The sequence below is a fragment of the Scyliorhinus canicula genome, chromosome 5, assembly GCF_902713615.1.
Source record: "Scyliorhinus canicula chromosome 5, sScyCan1.1, whole genome shotgun sequence".
NCBI classification, from domain to species: Eukaryota; Metazoa; Chordata; class Chondrichthyes; order Carcharhiniformes; family Scyliorhinidae; genus Scyliorhinus; species Scyliorhinus canicula.
The window spans coordinates 110,405,401-110,425,459 of NC_052150.1; the positions used below are offsets into that span (position 1 = coordinate 110,405,401).

Sequence of the window (20,059 nt, forward strand, 5' to 3'; positions counted from 1 at the left end):
GATGTGCATCCTTGAGGGACATCTCACTGTAGTGGTAGAGCTAGGAGGGGCAGGCATTTAATTAATCACTGAGTGCAGCGGGTTAGGGAGGAGGGGTTGGTAGGGGGTGGGGTTGGAGACTGGGGGGGGGGCGCTATCAGGAATGGGGTATTGTGCAGCACGTTAAACAACATTTTGCACAAACATTATGATGCCTGTCACTTTTATCTGCAATGCGGGCTGACCCCTGGACCCTTAGCCTATTTCTCCAGGCAAACTTCCCTCCCGAGGCACCCAGCTACCCTCCAGCCATGGTCATGTCCCGGAAGCGGTGTCCCATCCCCTGGATGTTCGGATGTTGGCTGCTGCGTGTGTGGTGTTGACTCTACAAAGTGTCCAGGCGTCAAGGTACGATCAGAATGTGAGGCAATGACTCCAACATGCTACATGGCCCACCTACCCAAGGGAATCCACTTGGCATGTGTCAAGTGCTCACTTAACCACAAATGTGAATAACCTATTACCCATGGCCTTTAGCCCCGCAGCCAGAGGCTGCAGCAGTCGGTGGGGCTTATGGGTGATTGGTGCGGCCGACGGGCAGGGACAGGGGTTATTCCCAGAATGGGGTTAGGATCCAGGGGTTGGCATGTTGGTGCTGCGTGTGATTGCCACCCCCCCCCCCCCCCCCACCCCCCCATTCCACCCTCCCATGGCAGTGCATCTCTTTGGAGAGTTGTCGTTCCCCACCCACCCCACACCAAGCACTGGGTTGGCAAGCCCAGTGCCCCGGTCTCTTTGCCTGTGAGCAAAGATTGCTGCTACCCTCCTCAGCTCCCCATGGAAGCCCTTCCACCAGGTTCCCGTTTTTCAAAAGGAGTACTAATCATCGCCAGTGTGACCACTTGCTGGGATGGCCGGTGAATGACAGGAGGCAGTTGGATGACGGATGGCTCTCATTAATTGCATGAAAATGGGGCTTAAGTGGTGATAATTGGTTTTTTGCCGTACGACGGCGAGATCCCGATTTTGCCTGTGGGAGCAGGCCGGTTGCATCGCAAACTGTTTGGAGCCTGCTACGGTTCCCAGTTTTGGTGCGTCCCGCTATTCACTGGCCTCATTACGCTTGAACGCGAGTGTAATGAGACCGGGAGATCGCTCCCTTTGTTTTGCTTTTGTTGTTTGGATGATAAAAATTATGAAAATGTGGCAAATAAAAAGTTCACAGGATTCTCCTGGTGCCCAGGAACTAATGGTCACAGCTGGAGATCTCACCAGGGTGCCATTTAGTAATAATAATAATCTTTATTAGTGTCACAAGTAGGCTTACATTAACACTGCAATGAAGTTACTGTGAAAATCCCCACGTCGCCACATTCCGGCACCTGTTCGGATACACTAAGGGAGAATTCAGTATCCATTCCACCTAACAAGCACGTCTTTCGGGACTGTGGGAGGAAGCTGGAGCACTGGAGGAAACCCACGCAGACACGGGGAGAACGCGCAGACTCTGCACAGACAGTGACCTAAGCCAGTAATCGAACCTGGGATACTGACACTGTGAAGCAACAGTGCTAACCACTGTGCTATGTGCCACCCCCGTAATGGCAACTGGGGTGAATCTTGTCCTGATCTAGAAGTCCTTCTGGTTCAAACATTTTAATTGTGCCCATTAGCAGAGGGATTTTCATCGGTATGAAGAGGCAAATTGGATTTGCATTAGGGTTACATGATATTCAGTCTTCAGCTTTCCCAAACCTGTAAGTAATTGTGGAAAGTCAAGAGTGAAATTAAGAATATACTACAGGAGAGGGCTACCTTTCCAGGAAACCATACTGACAAAGTGGTATTTTGGAATGGTCACAGTCCAAAGCCTAGTGGCACAATTAAAATCTGTGTGGACTTGATTCAACTAAACCAAACCAATCAGTAAAAGTGAGATCCACCCAATAGCATCAATGGATGAAAATCTTGCCAAATTAGCAAGAAGTACCCTATTCATTAAATTAGATGCAAACAGTGGCTTTTGGCAATTGCCTCTGGACAAATAATTCAGATTTCTGACCACTTGTATAATGCTATTTGGTCACTGTTGCTTTAATAGTTTACCATTTGGAATTACTTTTGCACTAGAAATATTCCTGGACAAAGTCTCAACCCTAGAGACAGGAATTGAACCTGGGTCCCTGGAGCTGAGAGGCTGGAGCTGTGAGTGCCAACCTTTGTGTCACCATGCAGCCCCAATACGTTGAACAGAGAAAATATCTCACAATTATTGATTATTTCTTCATTTTTCAAGGTTATTTGGAGATAGAAAAACATCAAGCAAGAGCCCAGCCAGGCACTAGTTGTTCCATAGAAGAACTAATCTAGAATTGCCCTAATTATGCAGTGAACAGCCAACAGCAGGTAAAACCATTGTCATACAGTACTCCCCTTTTCCACTGAGGCCAGGGGAGCACCTGGAAATGAATACATATGACTTTAAAGGCAAAGTATCTATCATCATCACTGATTGCTATTCCAGGTAGATTGAAGTGAACAGATTGTACAGCATCGCAGCAGACACAGTCATTCAATTGCTGATGAGAATATTTGCAACACATGGCATCCTGGACATTGTAGTGTCAGACAGAGATTCACTGATTGTGAACAAATTATTTCACAACTTTGCAAAGGAATATACTTTTATGCATATTACTAGCTCAGCTATATATCCTCAGGTGAATGGAGAAACTGAAAGGAGAGTAAACAATCAAAGAATTGAAGAAAATGAATAAAGGTATTAGTTTAGCACTTCTTAGTTACAGAACCTTATCACAACAAAATGGGTTCTCACCATCAGAGTTGTTAAGGGGAAGATGATGAAGAACACAACTTCCCGCTTTGCAACAGAAACTACAACCTAATAATACCTTGGATAATTATGAGAGTTTAAAAAAGTGTAAGCAGCAACAGGGACACAAGCATGCTCATAACTTCAACTTCAGGCATAGAGCATTGTGCTACTGCTACATCCCAGGGAGAGGATGGATACAAAACCGTACAAAACCAGCAGAATGAAGGCATGATAATAGAAAGAACTCCACACCAAGATGTTTCAAAATTGAGATAGACCAGGGAAATATGAAGAAGTGTCTTTGGATCCTTGGAAAGGAAACCAATAGAAACTTGAGGGCTTACCAGTCAGATTGGTTGGAGATAATAAACAAGGCAGTAATCCAAAATAGGATTCTCATATCGACCTAAGTATGAGATCAGAACAAGATCAGGGAGATTGGTCAAGTCACCTCAGAAGTCTGAGACTTTGTGGGAAGATGTAGGAGGATGTATATAAAGGGGATAAAGACTAGGGGAGCAGGGGAGAAATTGAGTAAAAGGTCAACAACAGAAGCACCTGATGCTGATGTAACTATGGTGCAATGTCACATGCCTCAGTAAGAGAGATCTGGGTGGAAGAAGTCCAACTTTGTGTAGAGTTACTGAGATGAACATAAAGCTGTAAATAAAAAATAATGTTTTTTTACAAATAATAGTCTTAAGTAGCTTTCTTAGGGTAACAATCAAATGCTAAATGACCCCACCTAGACTTCAAACCCAAAATGAAACACACGACATCCCTCACCGTAATGTGCAGAAGTCCTGATGAAGTAAACTTAATGCAGTACGGTACTGGCACACAATTTGCATGTTTGTGGCCTTGCCTAGTGTAGTCCTCAGATACAAATCCTGTGCACAATCAACCAATCTTTCGGAGCACATAAAATGAGAGGAACTGTTCATTTCTTTCTTCATGCCTCTCTCAATTTGGTACTTGTGCTCCAAGATTGTTTCTCACCAGTTCTTTCAAAGGATGCAAAAATAAATCCACAAATAGAATTACATATTTGTGACGCAGTCAATCAGAACAAAACACTTGCCATTGTCAATATATGTACCAAAAGAGACGACAGCCAATGCAACACGTTGAATTATTTTGAATTTCTAGTCAGGACAAGGTATTATAAACCTACAATAAAAAGTTCTTAAAACCTCAGAATAATCTTTTATTGTACTTGCATTCGGAATAACAGTCACATAACCACATGTGGTCTTTTAAAACCAAGTAAAGTGATCTCTCCAGTGATTATGGTTGGCTTGTGATCACTCTGTTTAAAATTTTACAATAAAAATGGTGACATTCAGTTATGTTTAACAGGAATGAAGTTACACAGAAGATTCCACTGCATTAAAAATACAACTAGCCAAATGGACATGCTGCCAGGCCCAGAAAAAAGATAACCGCATAATGCAGCTGCTTTAGCTACTAAAAAAGAATGCAAAGCTTTGTGATTTACATACGTTTTCCACTTGTTTCCCAATTTTTGGCACGGATACATTATTACATTAAAAAAAATCTGATGATTTGACCAAAAGGAAACAATAATAAAGAGGTGCCCTCTCCATAAAAAGACTCTTCATTCACTTTTCTTTTGTTTACATTGAGGGCCAGTGTAGGATCCACGACATCGGCACACATTCGGCGCAATACATTTCCCTCCATGTCCACAAGGGATGTTACAAACCGCTATAAACAAACAGATTGATCAGTGCTTTTAGTCAAAATCAATATTGTTAGTAGATGGCCTATAATTGGAAACAAAGATAAGAACGCATAGACTTTTTACTTGAACCTTATTGTATTATTTAAAAGAAAACGCTGCCAGATGTGTTGCATTTATTTCTGGATTCTCCTGAACCCGTCCACATCTCAAAGTGAACTAGCAAGTTAAAAATCCCCCCCCTCCCCCATAACATTCATATGAGGATTATGACTGTAGGACTGAGATGAGAAGGAATTTCTTTACTCCGAGGGTTGTGTGTTTTTGGAATTCTTTATCTGAGAAGGCTTTGGATGCTCAGTCATTGAATGTACTTGACACCCAGATCAAAAGATTTTTCGGGCACTTAGAAAATCAATAGATATCAGGAAAGGGTATGAAATTAGAGTTGACGTGGAGGTTCATCCATTATCTTAGTAAATGATGGAGCCAGGTTCCTATTTCGTATAGAGTTATGACTTGCAGGTTGTCTGTTCATTTACCCAAACTTATTATAGTTTTGAAGGAGCAGTAACAAAGGTGGGTCTTCACATTCTGCTTTTGAGTTATGAATAATATTCTGAATTGAGGGTGGTACCCTCAAAGCATTGCCAGCAATGACATGGAGAAAATATGTATTCTGCCATCTAACCAGGATTACCTCTGCCTCATTCTGCTAACATTCACCTCCACGATACTGCTCACCTTCAGCCTTACTTCATTCCATCATCACCAAAAAACTGATCTGTGCTTTTATTACTTCCAAGGCTGGATATTCCTCTCTCAAAAGATACCTGCAAAGACTAACACCTCAGGACCACTATAACACCATAAACATGCTTGTGGCTGTTATAAAAAATTGTTAATGGGCTATGTATTGTTGAAAGGATTTTTAAAAATCCATGGTGTCTCAAAAACTAGAAGAGTGTCTTATGCTGCCCGTGGATATTAGGTTTGACTGAATTTGTGAATTTGTAACATGTTATGTAACAAGTATGTTTTAGGAACTGTCTAGTCAAACGCATATCACCAACCATAAATGTGCCGTGAATCAGCCGAACAGCATTTTAGATTTAAAAAAGCTTTCACATGTTTAAGAGTTGTAATGTGGTGTCATTTCATCAATACAACTGAAAATGGGCTTATAAAACTAAGCATTTTTGATCAGAATGTTTTGTCCACCACCTGTGAGTAGCATGTTTTTAGATAACGTTCTCCCCATGTCTGCTTGGGTTTCTTCCGGGTGCTCCAGTTTCCTTCCACAAGTCCCGAAAGACGTGCTGTTAGGTAATTTGGACATTCTGAATTCTCCCTCTGTGTACCCGAACAGGCGCTGGAATGTGGCAACTAGGGAATTTTCACAGTAACTTCATTGCAGTGTTAATGTAAGCCTACTTATGGCACTAATAAAGATTATTATTATAACCAAAATGGCTTCAAAAACTATACAGAACCATTTACTCATTACGTTGGTGTGCAGCATTGAATTTCTAAGTAAATTAATCATTTAATATTAAAAGCTTTTAAAAATGGCCTATTTGTCTTTCCATCAAAGAAGTTTCATTGCAGGAGCCCCTTCAAAGGCCTGAAAATGAATGCAAGTTGCAGAAATTATGATTAATTCGATCTGGGATCATGGTCAGTTTTGTACTTGGGACCAAACCTGCGCCTGATGTTTTCTTAAAGTAATGGAAAATATTTCAGATTTGCATTTAGCATAATTTGTGCTTGAAGTTCCACCATCATTGGGCTGATTTCAACACTTTCATGTGAATTACCTGGAAATTCCTACACAAAATGGCAGAAACTCCTGCAAACATTTTGTGATGCCTCAGTAGGTGTAAGAATTTCAGACTGTCAGTTGAGGGATTTTGAAACCATCAATTCAATTCAAGGTTACCAGCTGCACTTGCGATTACTGGAACTCAGTAGAAATTCAAGTTAAAACTTGTCAGGTGCAAATAAGAATTGTTTTATTTATCTTCTATTGATTACAACTTGAAAGTCATTTAAAAGGCAATTCGTAGACAATTTGAAGCTTTCAAAGAATCACAGGAATTATCTTCTTAGTCAAACAGCTCAGAAACATAATTTTTAAACCTCAAAGTCTGAAGTCAAAGTCTGAAAATGAAATATGAATACAGAGAGACCGTGAATAGTTCAGATCAAAGTATAGATGCTTCTAACCTACCAACAAAAACTATCCAAAAACTCTTTCTCTCTCTCTCTAACCTAACCCTAACCTAAAATGGCGATAAAGTCTTCTATTGTTATACTGTTTTATATCTGTCTTAAGTGATTTGATCACAGCCCAATATAATCCTAATTGGTTTGGGTTAGACTCAAACACATTTCATTTGATGACAAGCTGTCCATCTTCAATATGTAACATTGCTTCTAATTGTTGCCTGTCTGCCTACTTATGCATACAGTATTAACAAATGCGATATTGTGCTTTATCAAAGCCAGCAAAAACTGGTTTTATGCTGACCTGACTACTGCAACAATGGAGACCTCATGCTATCTCGTCATTTTGACTCCAAAAAAATAATTCAGACTGTCTATTTCAATCTAGTAAAGTAAATTATGCTGCTTTTATAAAGTTGTTGTTTTGAGAATGTTGGAATCAGATATATATTTGATTTGATGTTCTAACTGTCTATTTATTAAAAACAAGGCAACATAGTCTAAACTGTTTCAGCTTGTATAAGTCATGGGATGTGATTCACCCTAATCTCGAATGATGCGAGAACAGTAGAACCTTCACTCCTGCCACCTCGTTGCATGGATTCAGCCCTTGTCCTTGGAGAAATGTAATGAAAAGTGTTTGTCTTATCAGACTTCTGTGTTACTTTAAAACTATGATAATGAGTTTGCAAAATATGTGTTTTCTTTAATTTTAAAACTGGGGCTTAATATTTACGCTTAAAAAGCTATCTTTTACCTATATTAGGTGTATTAGAAATACCTGGCTTCTACAGTAGGACAGAATAAATAGTCACCATTAACTATCATAATATGATATAATCAAGTGCATTCTTAACATGTTTTAACAGAAGAAAAATACACCAGCGGTTGACCAGCTCTGGAAATCTCATTATTCCTCCTCTTATGTAACTGTGCATTAAACAATAAAGCATGTTTTGACTTAAATGCAGATTTGGCCTTACCTAAATGGCAGGCTCCACCAACCCATCCATCAGGGCAATTACAGATACCTGGTGCCAAACAGTTCCCACCATTCCGACATCCCTGCGGACAGATTGCTATTGGGCAGGTGGAGGGAGGATGGAAGGAGAGAACAGATATACATGTTCAGGATTCCTAATTTCAATAACATGATGAAACCACTGACATTTTCAGAGAAAACAAAATATTCCTTAACCACATGAACGCTTTACAAACAAGGCAATAATTTTATTTTATCTTTTGCTTTTCAAAAACAAAATTCAGCACAAGAGTTCCTTTACCTTCCTGACATCTTGATCCCATCCAGCCAGAGGAACACAGACACTTCACAACACTGTTAATAGAGAGGCACTCTCCACCATTGAGACAGCCGCCGTCACAAGTAGCTATGTGGAGACAATATTTGTGTGAAACACAGTTTTACAAACTTGAAAGTTTAAACATTTTTTGCATGCCGTGGAATACGAGGGATTCCTGGGGAATCCTGATATCAGGCTGCCATCTTGAGCAGGTGGCCCGAGAGCAGAGTCCTGTGGCCAGCAAAGCCTCACCGCAAATCAGCCCTGAATCCCCCCCCCCCCCCACGTCATAAATTGGGGAGCAATGTGGGGGGGCTCCCAGGTAATCTGGGGAGAGGGAGGGGGCCGCTGTGCGATGTGGAGAGGGGGGAGGGGTTGAGGGCTGCTTTGCAGTGCGGAGGGTGGATGGGCCCTTTGCTCTGTCCCCCTGTGATTCTCCGGTCCCTGCAGTCAGGAGTTAGGTGGCGAGGTTTACGCGTGGTCTCTACAATCGTGAACCTGATGTGGTGGACCTCACGGTGGGTACGGGGACAACAGTATCCCCCTTAGTCCACCATGAGATCCACCACATCAGGTTCACGATTATGGAGACCACAAGCGAACCTCGCCCACATGATTCCCGACTGCAGGGACCAGAGAATCACAGGAGGACGGAGTGAAGGGCACCGGGCCGCTGGCATGCAACATGGACCTCATTCATGCCACTGAGGGGTCAGAGTATGGCGCTCGGCTTGACGCCTGGCACTGATCCCGATTTTGCCCAGACACCAGACTCTGCATCCCATGGGGGAACGCATTCTTGGTGCCCCTGGGATGGAGAATCCGGCCCCTTAATTCTTAATTGGTAGTCAGTTTTAATGGGAGCAGTTATGCTGCTCCTTTGCATCACAAGTCTGTTTAGTATTAAAAGTGCTGCTGAAAAACTGGATTCACATATCGGACACACACACATGCATGCACACGCACAGACTCACACTACACAAATACATACACTCACCCACACCCCTCCCACTTAGACTCACCCCTCTTATCCTTTCTCTCTCCTGCAAGCACACACATATAGGCTCTCACGCTCTCAACCCCTCTCTCCCTCTCACACACACATTGACATTCGCACCTCTCTCTCTAACACACACATATTCACCTCTCTCTCTTACACAGATACACACCTCTCTCTCTTACACAGATCCACACCTCTCTCTTAACACACACACCTCTCTCTTCCACACACACCTCTCTCTTCCACACACACCTCTCTCTTAACACACACACCTCTCTCTTAACACACACACCTCTCTCTTAACACACACACCTCTCTCTTAACACACACACCTCTCTCTTAACACACACACCCATTCACCTCTCTCTTCCACATACTCATCTCTCTCTTACACACACCTCTCTCTTACACACACATTCACATCACCCTTACACACCTCTTCCATACACAGTCACACACCTCTCTCTTACATGTACCCATTCACCTCAATCTCTTCCACATACACATATTCACTTCTCTCAATTACACACATCACACATTCTCCTCTCTCTTACATATACACACATCTCTCCCTTACACACACCTCTCTCTCTTACATACACATCTCTCTCTCTTCCATACACCTTTTTCTCTTTCACACACACATTCACTTCTCTCTCTCACACATACTCACAGCTCTCCCTTACACACGCCTCTCCCACACACATCTCCCTCTCTGCCATACATCTTTCTCTTCCACATACTCGCACCTTTCCCTTACACACACATCTTTCTTACACACACATACACCCACAGTTACCCCTCTGTCTTTCACACACACTTTCACCTCTCTCTTACACACACACACAAAGCTCTCTCTTACACACATATTTAACTCTCTCTTACACACATTCGCCACTCAAATACATACACCTCTCTCTCTTCCACACACTCAATATTTCTCTCTTACACACACTCACTTATCTCTCCCTTTATACACATACTCACACTCACCTCTCACTTACACACACACATGCATCTCTCTCTTATACATACACCTCTAATCCGGAGGTCCCCAGCATCACTGATGCCAGTCTTCAACCAATTCGAGTGACCACACATGATATCAAGTGAAGGATGAAGCCACTGGATAATGCAACGGCTATGTGCCCTGACAATATTCCGGCAGTAGTACTGAAAACCTTCAGAACTACCGCACCACAAACAAAGCTGTTCCAGTACAGCTACAACACTGGCATCTACCTGGCATTGTGGAAAATTGCCTAGGTGTGTCCTGTGCACAAGAAACAGGACAAATCCAACCCAGCCAATTACCGTCCTATCAGTCTACTCTCCATCATTAGTAAAGTAATGGGAGGAGTCATCACCAATGCTGTCAAGCGGCACTTTCTTCGCAATAATCTGCTCACTGGTGCTCAGTTTGTGTTCTGCCAGGGTCACTCCTGACCTCATTACAGCCTTGGTTCAAACATGGACAAAAGAGCTGAACTCCAGAGGTGAGGTGAGAGTGACTGCCCTTGACATCAAGGCTGTAATTGATTTAGTATGGCATCAAAGAGTCCTAGCTAAACTGGGGTCGATGGGAATCAGGAGGAAAACTCTCCACTGGTTGGAGTCATTGCTACCACAAAGGAAGATTGTTGTGGTCAATCATCTCTATCCCAGACATCACTGCAGGAGTTCCTCAGGGTAGAGTCCTGAGCCCAACCATCTTCAGCTGTTTTATTAATGACCTCTCTTCCATCATAAGGTCAGAAGTGGCGATGTTTACTGATGATTTCACAATGATCAGTGCCATTTGTGACTATCAGACACTGAAGCAATCCATGTGCAAATGCAGCAAGACCTGTATCCAGGCTTGGGCTGACAAGTGGCAAGTTGCATTTGCGTCACACAAATGCCAGGCAATGACCATCTCCAATAAGAGAGAATCAAACCATTGCCCCTTGACATTCAATGGAATTACCATCACTGAATCCCCCACTATCAACATCCTTGGGGTTACCATTGATCAGACACTGAACTGGACTAGTCATATAAATAACGTGGCTACAAAAGCAGGCTAAAGGCTAGGAATCCAATGGTAAATAACTCGTCTCCTGATTCCCCAAAGCCTGTCCACCACCTACAGGACACAAGTCAGGAGTGTAATGGAATACTCTCCAATTTGCCTGGATAAGCGCAGCTCCAACAACACTAAAGAAGCTCAACACCATCCAAGACAATACAGCCCGCTTGATTGGCACCCCTTCCACACCTATTCACTCCCTCCACCACTGACACACAGTAGCAGCAGTGTCTACAAGATGCACTGCAGCAACTTGCCAAGTCTCCTTAGGCAGCACCTTCCAAACCCACACCCACTACCATCTAGAAGGACAAGGGCAGCAGATACTTGGGAACCCCACCACCTGGAGGTTCCACTCTTAGTCACTCACCAGACTGACTTAGAATTATATCATCATTCCTTCACTGTTGCATGGTCAAAATCCTGGAACTCGCTCCCCAACAGCACAGTGGGTGTACCTAACCACATGGATTGAAGCAGTTCAAGAAATCAGCTCACCACCACCTTCTCAAGGACAATTAGGAATGGGCAACAAATGCTGGCCCAGCCAGTGAAGCCCACATCCCATAAAAATGAATTAAAAAAACACACTCACCTCTCTCTTACACACACACACTCTCACCTCTCTCTCTTACACATTCATCTCTCTTACAGACACACACATTCAGCTCTCTATCTCACACACTCCCCTCTCTCTCTCTTACACCTTCACCTCTCTCTCTTGCACACACACATACCTTTCTTATACACGCACCTTCCTCTGTTACACACACAAACTTCTCTCTCTTACACACACATTCACCTCTCTCTCTTACAAACACACTTGTAATGAAATGTATAATCTAAGGAGAGTAAAGGGTTAACAAGATGATGTTCATGTATATCAACACCAGATGGCATCACTGAATAGTCTTATAAAAGGCTGCATCTCTAGTCATTCTGGGAGAAGCTGTTGGAGAAGTTGATGTAGAAGGATAGTGTAAAGTTCAGTTAGAGTGTATGTTATATATTAGAGAGCTAATTAATTACTGTATCATAGATTCAATACTATTATTTTGTTAACTGTTACTCAGTAGAGTGTGCGAACCAATTTAAGTAGTGTAAAATAAACTAGTTTTGATTTTTTTTAAAAATAGCTTTATGTTCTTTGTCAACACTGCACATTTGACTATTTTGGAGAACAATACAAGGAACATGCTACCAGTAGTGGACAGTCATAACAACACTCGCCTCTCTCTTACACATTTGCCTCTCTCTCTTGCACCCACATACATCCACCTCTCTCTTACACAGACATTCGCCTCTCTCTCTTACAGACACATTCTGATCTGTCTCACACACACACATTCACCTGTCTCTCTTACACACACACACATTCACCTGTCTCTCTTACACACACACATTCACTTCTCTCTCTTACACACAAATTCTTCTCTCTCTCTCATAAACATTCACCTCTTTCTTACACGCACATTCATCACTCTATCTTGCATACACTCCTCTCTCACACACGAACACTCACTTACACATGCACACACTCTCTCACACACGAACACTCTCTCACACACATGCACACACACTCTCTTTCTCACACACACACACTCACCTGTCTCTCACTTATGCACACCTATTTCTTACCTAGACACACACTCTCCTGCACATGCAGGTGCACACACACACACAAAGATACACACTCAATCCTCTCTCTCACATGCTCCCCATTCTCCCAGCCACCCTCATCCCGTTTCCTCCATTGCCACAGTCTCACCAGCTCCGAGGCCCACTCGCCCTCTCATTCCCGCCCGATGGCCACTTACCCTCCTGCCCGATGTCTGCAACCACACTGACCTGATGGCTGCTTTCCCTCCCTCTACATGGCTCACTATCCCTATCACTTTGCTGCCACTGTACACACTCTGCCGTTCGCTCTCACCCTGATCCGGAAATTTGAAGATTTTGGAACTGTTTCCAGCTTGTCCAATCAGAGGCTGGTTCTGGAGAAGCCAGCCTCTGATCTGGCAAGCAGCTTCGCAGCATTTGTCAAATATTATAAGTCAGCCTGACCTAGAGCAGCACCCAGGGGTATATCCAACAGAATCCTAGAGTTCCACAGAACCCGGTTTGGGGAACCCTGCTCTCGAAGAATCTTTATGGAGGTGACCATTTTAATTTTATGAGTAGTTAATGAAGAAAGTGCACAAAATAGAGTTCTATAACTCAGAAACATTTTTTCTCACAATCAGCAACACCATTAGAAAGTAATTAGTAAAGCAAAATACCAAACAAGAACATTAATGTTTCTACTGTTAACTGGCAAAGCAAGATTGAAGGTATGTTAAACGAAATAAGGACACCACAGTTCTACAGACTACAGGTTGGTAATGTATCTATATATTGTCACTTAGAAAATTATGTCAACTATATTTCATATCAAACACAAAAATAGGAAGAAAATAGCAAAACGAATTTGATAACTGTGACATCATACTTTAAAAATATTAAGAATTACAATTAAAACATTCAGACGGTTCAAAACCATTCAGAACAGAGCAGTTCAGTTGACTAGACCTTCGACTCACTGCGCTAAATCACTGGCTTTTAAAGCAGACCAAGCAGGCCAGCAGCACGGTTCGATTCCCGTACCAGCCTCCCCGGACAGGTACCGGAATATGGCGACTAGGGGCTTTTCACAGTAACTTCATTGAAGCCTACTCATGACAATAAGCGATTTTCATTTCATTTCATCTCCTGCTGTAAAGACAGACTTGCCTGAAGTAAAACATGAAAAAAGTGCACAGTGGAACTGAGCAGTGTTAACTGCATACCAATTGAATGTTTGTGGTGTTCAAGTGGAGGATATTAACTGGGGACTCACCTGTGTTCCTGTATTGAGGAGCAGGCTGAAAGGGAGGTTTGTTGGAGTTACATGGTATTCAATGTGTATTTCTGTAAGTAAAAGCCTTGTAAGTGGATAAGGTCTAAGCTTCAATATATTTTATCCTTCACTACCTGGCTATCTGGGTTTGGACATGCAGGACTCACAATCAGAGGAATCACTTCAGAAAAATGGACAAAACAGGATTCCGGCAGAACAAGGAGAAAATTCTACGTATAGAAAGGGAAAGCCAGTAGTCCATGAATGGTAATTAAATAGTTAAGGCGATGCTGGAAGAAATGTTGGAGCCTTAGAAGACTGATTGCTAACTCAACAAATCCAGAGCAGCATTAACAGAGCTTTCGGAATGTTGAATGTCATGGTCAAAGCTATAAAATATGTCAGAGATGCTAATCAAACTGTGTAATATGGCTGTAGTTAGATTACACCTAGAATGTGATATTTATTCCCAGTTTCGGAGAAAGAAGAACAAGTAAAGCACTGGAGGCAGTGTAGAGAAGAGGATGCAGGCTGAGTTTTAGTTTCTGGCATCTGAGTTAGAAGGAAAGCTCAGTTTTTCAGCCTGGAAAGATGGCAACTGGGAGTTGACCTTTGAGGTGTACAAGTTAGTTCAGGGCATGGAGAAAGTAAATTCAGAATATTTTTTTACATTTTAAGATAAAGGGCAAAGGGAGACATGTTCAAATTCATAACAAAATCATTTTAGAAATACTATTTCCTTCATACAGATGATCAGTATATGAATTAGACTTCCAGATAAAGCACTCCAATTGCCATCCGCCAGCACCTTCCTCTGCATGGCTAAACTTGTTTTTACATTGAACAACTTTTCTAACTCTGCATACTTCTTGCAGATAAAGGGTGTTGCTATGGGAACCAATATGGGCCCATGCTTTGCCTGTCTTTTCATGGAATATATGGAACGTTCTTTATTTCCATAGAATTCTTAATTATATTTGTGTTCAATTTTTACTCTTCCTTTGCCTCCATACATCTCCAACTCTTCACTTTCCTATCCTAACTCCTCTGTCTCTATTTCTGGGGATAGGTTATTAACTATTGTCCACTGACTACAATAGCTGCTTTAACTACAGATGCTCCCAGTCCACTGCCTGTAAGGACTCTATTCCATTGTCTCAGTTACTACATCTCTTTATCCTAATATGGACTAAGATAGTAATAGTGTCACGGGTAGGGAGCAGGAAGAGTTTCTGAAGTGTATCCAAGAGCGTTTTCATGATCAGCATGTTTCCAGTACAATGAAGAGAGAGGCATTGCTGAATCTGGTCTTGTGAATGAAGTGGGTCAGATGAACCGAGTGTCAGTCTGGGAACATTTAGGGGACAGTGATCATATAGTTAGCTAGGGTAAATGACAAGGAGAAATACAGAGTAAAAATACTTATTTGATTAAGGGCTAATTTCAATGGGGTGAGAGTCGATCAGGCCCAGGTAAATTGGAATCAAAGATTGGAAGGTAAAACTGGTACGGAACAATGAGCTGTTTTTGAAGAAGGCATGGTTTGGGTACAGTTGAGGTGCATTCCCATGAAGGAGAAAGGTCGGATAAAAAAAGCCAGAGCTCTCTGAATAACAAAAGAGACTGAGAGTAAGATGAAGCAGAAAAAAGTTGCCTATGACAGATGTCAGGGGGAGAATACAATTGACAACCAGGCTGAACATAGAAAGTTCAGAGAGGAAGTGAAAAACGTACGAGAACCAAAGAGCAAGTATGAGCAGAGACTGGCAGCTAACATAAAAAGGAATTCAGAAGTCTCCTATGGGCCTACAAATAATAAAAGATGATAAATGGAGAAATGGGACCAAAATATGATTAATATATGCAAGTAAAGAGCATGGCTGAGGTATTAAATTTGTACTTTGCATCTGTCTTTATCAAGGAAAAAGTTTCTCCCAAAAGCATAGTGAAGGAGGAGGTAGTTAAGAGATTGGGTGACTAACAATTGCTAAAGAGGAAGTCGTAAAAAAGCTGTCTGTACTTAAAAGTTGATACGTCACCAGGATCGGATCAACTGTATCTGAGCAAACTGAGAAAAGTAAGGGTGGAAATCACTGAGGCAATGACCATAATCTTCCAATCATCCTTATGTGCAGAGTGGTGCCAGAGTTCCGAATGTTACACACCTGTTCAAAAGAGGGTGTAAGGAAAATCCCAGCCTCCATAGGCCAGTAAATTTAACATCAACGGTGGGAAAGCTATGAGAAATAATGATCTGGAGCAAAATTAACAGTCACTTGGACAATAATGGATCAACGAAAGCCAGCATGTTAAGGGTCAATGGTGTTTAAATGCATTGAGTTTTTGATGAGGCAGCAAAGACATTTGATGGAGATAATGTGATTGCATGTATATGGACTCCCAAAAGGCATTTGATAAAGTGCCATCTAACAGACTTGTCAGCAAAGGTAAAAGCCCAAGGTAGCATGCATACCAAGTTGGCTGAGTGGCAGAAAACTAAGGACTGAGTAATGGTGAATGGTGATTTTTTCAGACTGGAGGATTGGATACCAATCTCCAAGGATTAATTAACACCTTTGTTAACCTCTCCTTTGCCTTTGTTCTTCTATTCTTCCTCACCTCTTCCATCCACCTTTCCCAACTATATAACATTACCTTTCTATCATTTTTCAGTTTTGTAGAAGGGTAATTTGGACCCAAAACGTCAACTTTCTTTCTCTCCACAGATGCTGCCAGACCTGCTGGGTTTAGCCAACATTTTCTCTTTTTAATTCAGATTTCCAGCATCCGCAATATTTTGTTTTAAATTTTAGCTCACTGGGCTAAATAGCTGGCTTTTGAAGCAGACCAAGGCAGGCCAGCAGCACGGTTCAATTCCCATACCAGCCTCCCTGAACAGGTGCCGGAATGTGGCGACTAGGGGCTTTTCACAGTCACTTCATTTGAAGCCTACTTGTGACAATAAGCGATTTTCATTTCATTTCATATTGAGACACTTGCTTTTCTTGATATGTATTCATGACCTAGACTTGAATATCCAGGACACAATTTCAAAATCCGTAGATGGTACAAAACCTGAAAGTATTGTGAACTGTGAGGAGGACAGAGATATAATCCACCAGCCCCCAGCATGGAGGTACGAGGGGCTCTTCCCACCCCCAAAAAGCATTGCCAGAATTTGACCCCCCCCAAACCACCACTGTAGAAGTATCACAAGCAATCCCACTCTCTCCTTCAGTGCCCGCTCTCCACACCACACATAAATGAATGCCCCCAAGAGGTTCCCACTAGGGCCCGCCTCTGCCACTGCTCCAGCACAGGTTAGCACTGCCAGCTTGATGTTCTGTCAACCTCTGCCGGGGCAGTTCCCAGGCATGTTCCCCTCCCTCCCAGGGGCTATTCTGACAGCTGCGCCCCCCCGGCCGGATCCCCTCGACTGATTCTCATTTGCGCAAGCCTGTTGTAGGCCTCACTGACATGACATCACATCGGCGAGGTATGAACATTTAGTAGGAGGATCATGTGGCAGGGGGCCCATTAATCATATTTAAATGCAGTACAATCTATTCAAATGCGGTTCATGCTGCGACATCACCAGCGAGAGGGGGAGACATTGGGAAATGGAATCTGTCCAGAATCACATTCCCCAATTCTCTACAGATTTTGCACCCACATCACCGATCCGTGCCTGGCTAGTGCGGCTCAAAATCGTCCCCTATATTTACTGATCATTTTGATTCTCTGCCCCATTCCCAATCTGGTCCAGTGAAGTTCAATGCAAGCTGGAGGAACAACACCTGATTGTTCAATTCAGCTCTTATCAACTTTCCTTACTCTATATTATGTTCAACAATTTCAAATTTTAACCACTGCCTCCATTTTTTCAGAAATTCCAGGTGTCTGTCTTGGATGATGGTTCTGTCATTCCCATTCATTTCAACCTCCTTAGATCATTTTTAAAAATGTTATTCCTTTCTCAGGGCAAGCCCTTGATCCATCCCCCTGCTTGCTCCAAAAACAATTCAAATTGAATCGAATTCATGGTCCCCACAAGAGCGACAGACCAGATGCAGGCTGACAAGGACAGGCATTGCACCTTGTCTTGGGCTTGATCTTAGCCAAACGGCCGAGAAGCGATCTTGTCCACTCTTGCCTTCCACCATCAGCAGTTTTATCGTTTGATCCCTCCCGCCTGCTAATCTCTACCTCATGTCTTACTCCACCTACTCCTTTCCCTGGCTACAAATTTGCTTGAAGCTGGTTTTAACTCCAATTCTGATGAAACTCTGTTAACTCTCTCTCTCGGTAAAGATGCTTCCGGACCTGTTGAATATACCCGGTGCTTCCCATTGTTACTGTGAATTCTAAAGGGAGTGGGGAGTCGCAGACACAGACCCGGTGCAGAGAAGCAGCAGCGAGCAAACTCCGAGGAAAGTCACTGTTCACAACAATAACTCCGCGAGAATTCAATGTGTTTTACAAACCGTCGGGATGGTTTGTACAAGGAGGGAAGAGGCGTGTCCTGTAAGCAAATTAAGAAACGGCTCACAGCTAAGTAGCCGGTTTACAGTGGCTCCGTATAATAAGGTGTCAATGCGCTTTCTAGTGCAACATGTACCTTTGTGGCAGTATCTTCCTCCAACTCCAGGTGGGCATCGACACTTCCCAGGGCGGAGACACTCTCCGCCGTTCTTGCATTTCGGATAACAAGTTACTGGAATCACATTGAATTAGATGTGAGTGTGTTTCCCTCAAAATTGCAGGCAGGTAAATCAGAGTGGGACACTTCAATCAATGGTTTTAATCAGCGCAACAGGTTTAAAAAGTTTAGACATCAAACAGAATATACATTTCCCAAACGCGACTCGCTGTTCTTTAACTTTACAATGAAGATATTCTCTGTTATTGAGCGGGGCTTGGGAGTGCTGGATGCCGCTGGTCAATGTACTCTCTATCCACATCTGCTTTTAAAACCACAGTAGTGCGGATAGCAGCAAGTTACCATCCTGAGTGAACTTTACACTTCTGGGACATGGCTTACCTACCACCCATTTCTCCACTGACCCGGCATCTTCATTTGTTCATCTTCACCGCTAAAAATCAAATCGTCTGACCCACCACCAGAATTCAGTGTAACACCAGCCCCCCCCCCCCCCCCCCCCCACCCACCACCACAAACTATGTTTTAAAAATATTTATATCTTTAATTTTGAATCTATTACAGATTTTTTTTCAGAAACATGATTGCTTGACCTCTGGTCTCAAATACGTAAATTAAAAGTAAACCAAATTCGTAAAAGTGTAAGTTTCCTTCTCTATTGACGATTTAATCTTCTCAAAAAAACAATACCTAGAGGCAAATATCGGACTAAATCTAAACGGTGAAATTGATGAGAAATTGACCCGCACTATTCCTGGAATTCTATATCATAACAGGGTCTGAAATACAAGTGTTGATTTACCATACTGGCAGATATCGCCGTCGTACCCTCTGGAACAAAAGCAGGTGTTGTTCCTGATACACAGCCCCACATGTTGACAGGGAGGATCACACTTCGCTTTGGGGTCGAAAACAAAAGGGACCACCACTCCACGTGATGCTTTCGAGCGAGCTTCGGAAAGCTGCAGGGGCAGGAAGGCCAACCCCTGCAAAATGAACAAAATAGCACAGACGCGTGGTGCCGTATGAACTTCCATCCCGCTTGTCCTTTCCACGTCAAGTGAAAGTGCACTGAATGTCTCTGACTTCTCCCGGGAAGATTCAGGAGGGTTTACCTTGTGCCGACCTCCCCACTGGTCTGCTTCCCGCCCCATATATACACACACACACTCCCCATTGGTTGGCTGCAGTGACCTTCAAGCCGGTTTGGGAAAACTGAGAGGGGGAAAAGGGAGTTCGATGAATAATGCAATAGCAGTGCCAAGCACTGCCAGTCACAGGCTTTGGAGGATTAATAGAGGTTTTAAGGCGCGACTTACGTTTTCCATACGTTTTTGAACATTAAACCTTCACAACTATCCCATTGTCCTAAAGAGAATGGTAATTTGTAGGAGCTGGGAGAACATTCTAAA

The 20,059-nt window shown here is 42.8% G+C and overlaps 1 protein-coding gene across 2 annotated transcripts; it reads right to left on the bottom strand.

Annotated features, from left to right (window-relative positions):
- Positions 1–4,001: 4,001 nt before the first annotated feature.
- Positions 4,002–19,808, bottom strand: vwde (von Willebrand factor D and EGF domains). 2 transcript variants are annotated; one of them, XM_038797497.1, is made up of 5 exons: positions 19,450–19,804; positions 18,606–18,701; positions 8,027–8,131; positions 7,727–7,822; positions 4,002–4,543 (listed from the first exon to the last, which is right to left on the bottom strand). In XM_038797497.1, exons 1-5 carry the CDS (start codon positions 19,799–19,801, stop codon positions 4,434–4,436), a joined length of 759 nt encoding a protein of 252 aa, XP_038653425.1. In that variant the 5' UTR covers positions 19,802–19,804; the 3' UTR covers positions 4,002–4,433. The 2 variants fall into 2 exon arrangements, with proteins under 2 accessions (XP_038653425.1, XP_038653426.1); XM_038797498.1 differs by lacking the exon at positions 4,002–4,543 and adding an exon at positions 6,637–6,677 and having other exon boundaries at positions 19,450–19,808.
- Positions 19,809–20,059: the final 251 nt, after the last annotated feature.

Coding starts and splice junctions, on each gene's coding strand:
- vwde (XM_038797497.1), bottom strand. CDS start 19,801: ATGGGGCGGGAAGCAGACCAGTGGGGAGGTCGGCACAAGGTAAACCCT. Junction 18,702..19,449: donor CGGCGATATCTGCCAGTATG/GTAAATCAACAC, acceptor ATGTGATTCCAG/TAACTTGTTATCCGAAATGC. Junction 4,544..7,726: donor TGGTGGAGCCTGCCATTTAG/GTAAGGCCAAAT, acceptor GTTTGTTTATAG/CGGTTTGTAACATCCCTTGT.